The 8,879-nt window shown below is 50.3% G+C and overlaps 1 protein-coding gene across 1 annotated transcript in view; it reads right to left on the bottom strand.

The window, feature by feature from the left end:
- Positions 1–524: 524 nt before the first annotated feature.
- The window catches only part of USP31 (ubiquitin specific peptidase 31), a 28,912-nt gene continuing 20,557 nt past the window's right edge, over positions 525–8,879 (bottom strand). The window contains exon 16 of the mRNA XM_068207377.1: positions 525–8,037. Within this exon, the coding sequence (XP_068063478.1) occupies positions 6,497–8,037 (1,541 nt within the window). The 3' untranslated portion in view covers positions 525–6,496. The remainder of the gene's footprint in view (positions 8,038–8,879) is intronic.

Here is an 8,879-nt window from a genome sequence, read left to right as displayed (position 1 = left end):
CTGTGGGTGGCAGGGGGCATGGGTAGGGCTGGGGGTGGCAGGGGACCGCTCGGGCGCTGAGAAGCCCCTTCATGTGGGGGGCTGAACCCCGACACGAGGCACGGATGGATGGACAGGGAACACTCCCACCTCTGCCCGAGCAGGGGTGAGCCCTCCAACGCCAAAGGGGAAGCCGATCACCTCCCCCTGCCCTGGGGCTCCCGCACCAAACTCACCAGCACGTGGCCCTGGTGCAGGTCCCACACCCTCGCCCGGGACCGTGGCCGAGCACCGCAGCACCTGCACTGATGGTCTGTGGAGAGAGAAGCATCAGGAAAACACAGGGCAAGGAGGAGCCCGTGCCTCCCCTCCCCTGCACGCGGGCTGTGCCCAAGCCAGGCTCCGGGTTTGGTTTGCCCAAAGGAGCCCTGGGGCACTCAGGGAAGCTCCCAAAGCCATGCCCCCACCCTGGGCCCGGAGCAGGCAGGGCAGGAACAAGGCAGGGCTGAAGCCTGCAGCCTGGAAAAACGCTCACTCAGGCAGGATGCCTAGTAATAAATTTATTGTATTTTATTACATATTCCCCTTTTTGCACTTAATTCCAATTCCTCATATTCAAACTCTTCTTTCTGAAAGAAAATGATTTTTAACATAAAAATATAAATTCTGCATATTAAAAGTGCATACACCTCGAATAATAAAACATACAAATAAATAATAAAAGGCATTGACACAGTCTCATGCAGTTGTCCTCAAATAATTTAAAATTTATGGTACAGTGTTCAACCCCAAGTAGACAGCCTGCTTTCCAATTACTGTACAGGTCAAAAACATTAAAATACAGAGGAAAATATCAAAGGTGTGGGAAAGCCCCACGTCCCTGTACCAGGTACAGTGATGTGACATGCAGTTTCAGAACTGTAGCTATTCCAGTGTAAAATCTGACATTGCGGCCAGAAGAGAAATTGCATTTGCAACAGGACTTAAAATTCAATTTTAACCAATGGTGAGGCACAGGTGGTGAGCAAATCTGTACAAATTCATACTTGGAAGGCCACAGGACAACAACGGAGCCACTGGTGGCCAGGATTCCCTTGTGTTAGCCTACCCAAGGCAGTGCAGCACCTGCTAAGGGGTTATTGCACTCACAAATGGCACACGAGCCTGAGGCCGGCGTGGGCTGCAGGGCTGAGTGAGCCGGGACTGGTGGTTGCCTTAGTTTTAATCTGTGTCTTTTAAAAAAACACTATTTGCAGATAAATTGAGTGCTATCACCTTTTAAAAAATAAGAGTCCCTAAGCCTTTAGATCTAACACAGACATTGTACGAGCCTTCAGGTGCTTTTCTTTTACAAAATAAAGCTCTTAACAGTAACTGCTTTATGATGCCTTTGTTGAGAAAACCATGTAGGATTTTCATCTCACCACAGATTAAAACTAAATTTCAGTTCCCTCCACAGGTATCATTAGATACTGCCAAATTCTTTTGGATTAGTAGGCAAATAAGAAAGATTTAAAAAAACCCAAACCAAACTAAAATTAAAAACAAAAAAAAAAACCAAAAAAAAAAAACCACAAAAAAAAAAAACACCCAACAGTGAAATTATTTGGAATGTTGTTTCCACACCCTCTCCATGCCAGCTGACCGAGGGGAGGGTACCAAAGCTGCAGGGCCAAGAAGCAGGAGGGGTCCTGGGACCTGCACGAAGCCCAGGCCAGCTGCCCTGGCCACGCAGCACACACGGCTGCCCCGGGGTCCTGCTGTCCAACAGGACACGGCCCAAACCCCAGCACCACAGCGTTCTGGGGCACGGACAGGCAGCCCAGGGGCTCCCCCAGAAAGGCAGGCAAAGCCCCAAGAGCAGCGTGGGCAGCAGGAGGCCAGCAGGGAAGCGCTCCCCTCACAAGGACACTCACAGCAGCTCTGTGTGCCTGCCTACCCCTCCTCACAGCCCCTCGCATTGCATGCAGTGGCAGGCTACACACAGCACCCTGAGCAGGCTGCCCTGCTAACAAAAGGAAAAACAACACAAAACAGAAATCAGTTTGTTCTCATTTCCCTGCTCCAATCCCTCTAACCTTACGTTACGCTCCAGCCTTGTCAGTAACGCAGAATCCTGCAAAGGAAAGAGTCAAAGATGTGCAAAGGAAGCAGGAACCCAGGGACATGCTCCTGCGTGCCAGCAGCAGCTGCACCCTGAGGCACAGCTCAGACTCCAAGCGCTGCTCCAGAGCACGGCCACGGCTGGGCTAGAGGCTTGCATAGTTAGTAGGGACATGCACTGGGGACAGCACGGCCATGCAAGCTGCCTCGCACCGAGGAAAATGGTTGGGCATGCTCAAGTTTCGGCTTCAGAAAGCAAAACCCCTGCAGCGACGGCGGATGAGGGCACTTGCAGTGGGAGAAGTGCAATTAAGCTGCTAGCTTTCTATCCTAAGCATCTTGTTTTTATTAATCCATATTTGATAAGTGTGAAAGGGTTAACAATTTACACACCCAAAGTGAGACACAAGTTACAGAGAACGGCAGGCACCAAATTGTCTATCAAATGTGATTAATACAAATAAAAGGTGCCTCTTCAATACACATCATTGAAAATGTGCTTATAACTTGAATACTACTAAACACTGTCCAAAAGACACAGCCCAAAAAGGGTAAAAAAAAAGTCTCTAGGTGACTCCTGTAGGAACTGAGCACTGGAATGAAGGCGCTGCTCTCCTGCGCCCAGAGGGCCAATTCCAGGAGCAGGAGCAAGTGGCAGACTAGGAAGTGGGGTGAAATGCAAGTCACACGCTGGTGCAGGCGACTCCAACCCAAAGCTGACTGGAAACACACTGCCTGAATGCCTGCTTTGCCTTGGAGCTCACCTGTCTGGGAGCAGGGACTCTGCTGGGCCTCCCCATTCCAGGGAATTTCCCATCACCATGAGGCATACCTTTGCTTCCAAGACCTTGGCAGGAAGGTCCCAGACCCCGCCGTCCCCAGACAGGCTGGGCAGGACAGACCTGGCAGCAGCTGTTCCCATCGCACTCAGATGTCCGTGGGACTTCCAGGCCCTACATGCCACCACTCAGGGGAGGCAGAGGTCCCTGGGCAGCAGCAGCCTCTGGGAGATGGCAGAGCCCACCTCCCCCACAGCCATGAGTGCATCTGATGGCCAACAGGAACTTTAAGACATGACCATGTACACGCAGCTGCTCCAGAACAGCCCCAAGCTATTGCTGCTTGAAGGATCCATATGCAAAGCCACGGTGGTGTTGGCATCTAGGACTTGGCAGATCCCTCTCTTGAGTGTTCCCTGGTACCATGCCACATCCTGGCAGCTGGACAACACAATACCATGGACAGGAGTTCCTACACATGAAAGGGACAAGAGAGAAGTCTGCTTTAAAGCAAGGAGCGAAGACTGATGATTTTTCCCCCGATCCCTTTAAGTAGGGCCTATAGTAACATACATTCGATTTCAGAAACATTTATCCTACTTCACTGATGGCATCACGACTGTAACAGCAACAAGGCTTTGATTAACACTCCCAGTGAACGGTGTTTCCCACACCCACACCCTTCAGCCCTCTCCTGTGCAAGGAAGCTCATTTTCTACTGAAGATGTGTCGCACCAACAGCAGAGGTGTGGAGTGACAGGAGTGGCTGTTCCCAAGGGCCCTGGAGCAGGCACAGGCACGGAGCAGGGACCACACTCCCCACAGGCTCAGGCACACGCGTCCGCGTTTTGCCTGGCGTGTGTCTTATGTCCCACACGAACTCTGGTGCACCCTGGTAAGTCAAACCACTTTGCCTGAGTTCACCCCAAGCCAAGCCCTCCTGAGCAGAAAACCCACCAGGGAAGAACAGCACCCCACCTGCTCAGAGACAAGGGCACTGTCAGTGCAGCCCCTCCTGCCTACTCACTCTCCCCTGCAGAGCAAGGAGCCTGTGCACAGAGCTGCTGTTCCGGAGGGACAGAGAAATCCAGTTTGGCTGCTTAAAGAGAGCAGATAGTGCTGGAGCTGGCAGCAATTAGCATCGGGAATTATGGAGAATGTGCAGCAAGAGAGTAAGATTGGCATCTCATGGGATTGCAGAGGTTCAGTTACTTTTATCAGCTGCTGGAATACCAGGACCTCCATCTCCCTTCTACCCAAATGAGACCTCCAAGGACCACTGTCTTGCTACAGATACAAACATTGAACTGGTGTTCAGCTAATACATGGGTCTGGACATGGCTTCAAATTCCCTTCAGTCAGGCATGCAGCACGGGAGCAAAACCATCTCAAAACCCATACACCAGCTTCCAGTTTAAACTCCTTCAGTGAATGATGACATGGAAAAAAAATGTCATTTGTTAAAAATAACCTTTCACAAATGTCCATGGCAAAATGCACAGAAAGTAGTTCTGTGTATTAAAAGATCCCAAACCGAGTCAGTGTAAGCCACCGGAATTACATTCTTGCTAGAAGAGTTGTTACAAGAGAAGAGCCAAGACAGTGTAAGACCTTAATACAGATAAAACCTTAAACAAATACTTCAACATCAACATTTCGGGGAGTAATTTAAGTACTGCAATGTGAAGCAAGTCTTATCTGCTCTGCTGGATATAACAGAAAATAATCCAAGACTAATCCAAGTCATACATTTCAGAAGCAAGCAATGCAATCTTTGCTTCTTGTTGCTGCAATAAATGAGACTGAAACAATGCCTGGGCGAAGGAATGCATTGAGGGGACACGTTTGGGTTGGAACAGTCAGGGCATTACACCTGCAGGCTGTGGGCACTGCTGGGGATGCAGCAGGACATCACCAGGACACTGCAAGGGTTCCATGGCAGGTGGGCTCATCCCCACACATTGACCCCAGCTCGATGGCACTCCCAGCTCAGCCCCACACACACGAGGAGCCAGCTACCCCCAGCTCTTCCCTCCCAAGCTTGCTGCAGGTGTGTGGTGAGCAGAAAACTGATCATAGAGCAGCAAGGTGCCCTGGGGGCAAGGCTGCCTGCAGGGCAAGCAGGACCTCAGCAAGGGAGGTGGCAGAGGCCAGTTTGTTATGCTGATGGGACAGAGCACACATGTCCCTGGCCCCAGGCCATGCCCAGAAAAGCTCTGCCATTGGACAGGCACAGACCTCACTCAGCAAAGAGTGCCCAGCACATTGCCCAGCTTGTCACAACCTACACGACAGGCTGTGGATGTAAAGGATATGCACCACATCAATAAAAACATGGAATTTAAAAAAAAGGATTACACCACATATATGTAAAAGGACTATAGAAATCTACCTTAAGAGGAACCTTACAGAACTTGAGGAATCTCCCCTGTAAGAAGGGCATGTAAACAAAGACATCAGTAGATGTAGTGTTTTGACCCTGATGGAGGCTGTCGTCCCAACAAGAAGGGGAACCTTCACACTGAGGGACATGTGGCAGCCAGACCCATGGGGAGGGGATGAGCATGCCAGAGGGAAGAATGTACAGCACTCTGGGGAACAGGAAAACTGCCCCTCCAACCCACACAAAGGGGCCTGCCAAAGCATGCTCAGAGAAGGCAGGACGACACTTGATCTAAACATCACCCCTAGAGATAATGGAGGCTTAATTACACCCCTGTGATAAGGGTCTGAGCACATTAGGAAATGCTTCCTAAGGGTTTGAACAGGGGCATCCTGACAGCATCATGGCCATCCAGGTGTGTGGACATAACTCTCCCATGGCACTGCTTCCACAGGACAAGCTGGCCAGCAGCTGCTGCCCAGGGATTTCTTCTGTTGTTTAGTAGAGCATTTCAGAAGAAAGTAGTGAAACAGGACAGGCTAGAGGTTGCCTTAGGTATGGACAAAGCAAAACTTTTCACAGACACAGCAACAAAAACTGCAGGTTACATTTCAAACTTCCTGCTGTTGGAATGCAAAAATGAAATCTTTGACACAGACGTGCACAGAGACACACAGGTACCTTTCTGTCCGTCACTAATGCTAGTCCCTCCTATACTGGCTGAGTATATACCTGAGAAACAACATTAGTGTTGAAATATTGCCCTTTAGAAAGCTTGGAAATGGAGGGGAGCAGGGACAGAGAGTTGAGAGCAGAAAGAAGCGACAGTCTCTCCAGTTTCCTTCGCATCCTCCAAAGCTCAGAACAAGGCCATACACCAGTGTGGACACAGCCCACTCAGAACAAGACCAAAGGAATATCAGTTCACAGCTCAACAAAGCACACCAGTGTCAGTACAACTGGGGGTCAGGCCCCAACCCTCAAATCTGAAGAAAGTTGTTGCACTTTCGACAGAGACTCCTGTACAAGTGCTATGGGACAGCTGCATTCATGTTCAACAATGACTCCAGCTAGGCTACTTGCACCAGTGCTGGCTGCCTGTGGCTATTTGGTTTGATGGCAGAATCAAAGGCGCTTTAACAACTTGCAGTTAACTTCTCCTCAAAACATACATTAGGCACATGAACAAAAAACAAGAGCTCAGAATAAATTAGCTTCTCAGCAGAAGAAAAGACACCTGGATTGCAGCATTTCACTGAGGTTCCAGAGAAGGCCGTACAGACACCTGCATGCTGGAAGGTAATTTTTTCAGCGGCTTGTCAGCAGACTGCTTGCCACTGGAAGGAGGAGAATGGACTCCGGGATCTAGCTGGGAAGACTTGGACTTGCGACTGGATAGCAGAGAATGTTTGTTAGATGGGGCATCTTTTGAGACAAGTTTTTCTTTTGTAGTAATGTTGGCATTGGTTTGAGAAGCTGGTGGGACACCACCTTTCTCTGGTTTGTCCTCCAGCACATTTTTACTGCCTGACTTGGAACCAACACTCCCTGTCTTTTTTGAAAGCATTGTTGTCTTCCCCAGGTCTGCCGACCTCCGTGTCTCCTTCTGCCTTAAGGCTGATTTAAAGAAAGATAAACCCTTCTCTTCTGACTTGCTGTCCCTCTTCAGCCCAGAACGCGCCCCAGCGTTTGGGGAGCGCAGGTTGGCCATGGAGGAGCTGCGCACGTGCTTGCTGTCCACTGCCCTGCTGTCGCTCCTGGAGTGGCTGATCCGCGGGGAGCTCGTTCTGGAGCTGCTGGTAACGCTCGTCTTATCCGACCCCAGACTGACCTTGGAGCCCTCCCTGCTGAGGCTGCGGTCAGAAGTCCGGCTCTTCCCAGAGGAAGAGCCCTTAGTCAATGAGCCTGATGGGGTTTTCTTGGCAGCCGTGGAGGATGGAGAAGAACCTGACTTCTGCTTCTGTGGAGCTGAAGGGACAGATGCCTCCAGGGGCTTTGTGCTGTGGTCCTTCCTAGCCTGTGTGGGAGCAGGAGACCCGTGTCGCCCGCTGACCCTAGAGGAGTCTGTCTTACTTCTAGATCGAGAGGCCTTCTGAGAACTCTTCAGTGGAGGAGAAGAGCGAGAGACTTTGGTCTCTTGGGTAGCTAAGACTGTCCTTCCCTTCCTCAAACTTTTGTCTGGCTCAGAAGCTCCTTTGGAGCTGTGACCCTTCTTAGGGGTGTCATGTGCCTTCTCCGCAGCCAGCCCCGTCCCAGCTGGGGCTTTCACCTCCTTCACTGGGGAGCTGTCCACAGAATCACTCTGGTCAACAAAGGCGATTTGATTGTTGTTATCAAAAGGGTCCAGAGCAGGGTGATTCCTGTCTGGCTGCACAGAGCTTTTACCATACCCATCTGAAAGGTCTGAGCTAGATGTCCTTACAACGGACTCTTCCCTGAACGCCCCTTCCATGACAGCCAGAGGGGCTCTGCGAGCTGTCCTGTGCTCTCGCCGACTGCTGTCACAGGGCTCCAAGTAGCTGCTAGAGAGATTCCTCAGGCTGCCAAAGCACGAGGTGGAAACTTTATCATCAGCAGCTTCCCCAATCTTCTCCAGAGTGGAAGCAGAGGTATGTACTGGGGAGTCTCCAGAGAAGCGTGATGGGGAGTTGGAGCGGAACTGCAGTTTTGCAGAGAGTGACCACGAGGGCCTGACACCATTTTCACTCACTGCCAGTGGGCTGGTGACAGAGGATCTGGATGACAAGCTCTGACGTTGGACACTCCTTACAAATGGTCGAGTTGAAAATCCTCCTGCAGAGAAAGCAAGTGACAGTCTCAGTGGGAAAGCCAAGGCTGCAGCTGGCTTACCACACCCAGCCACATTTCCCCACGAGAGCCAAGCAGCCCAGCCCACCCACACCACACTATGTGCCTCTCCATGCAGGCTGCAGGTGCAGCTTCTTGTACAAAAGCTGAATGAGGAATCCAACAACTGTTATTTGCTAGGGGTCACTCAGGAGTAGCTCTCTGAAGCCTCTAACTGATAACCCAGATTCTTCTCTCAACCCTGAGCAGCAGATCAAACACAAAGTTTGCATCTCAAAAGTCCTTGAAACTGGCAAGATCACCAGCTAGGATTATGATTCTGTATTAAATAATATTTCCTAGAGCATTCTGTGAAAGGCAAAGTAGGATTCTTACCTCTAGATCAAGTGATGTAATTGTATTTAGAAACACAAAAAGTATTTTACAGGTGTGACTTCCATGTCCAGGCCTGACAGCTGTCAGAGCACTGCTGCAGGGACATCTCCACACCAGCTTCCAAATATTGTGACTGACCCATGAAGCTCTGTGTTCTTAGAAGTTACAAGACAATGTGTGGAGGAACCAGGCAAAGCCAGGAACTGAACAGTAACTTGCATACATGACTGAATTTGCATCTCCCTCCCTCCCTGGGACCATCCATAAGCACAGCAGCAGGCAATTAGTGCCTATGCTAAATTTGTCAGGACCGTGTCAGCCACCCTGCAAAGGTGATGCAGTGAGACCCAGAGAGAACACAAGCACAAGAAGTTCCTGACTGAGAGGTTTTGTTGATGGCATTTGGTTTCTTTGAAAGGCTCCTTAAGGCTCCTGCCCATTCTCCTCCAACC

Source organism: Anomalospiza imberbis, chromosome 16 (assembly GCF_031753505.1).
Source record: "Anomalospiza imberbis isolate Cuckoo-Finch-1a 21T00152 chromosome 16, ASM3175350v1, whole genome shotgun sequence".
NCBI classification, from domain to species: Eukaryota; Metazoa; Chordata; class Aves; order Passeriformes; family Viduidae; genus Anomalospiza; species Anomalospiza imberbis.
This window is presented reverse-complemented; position numbering and strand designations above follow the sequence as displayed.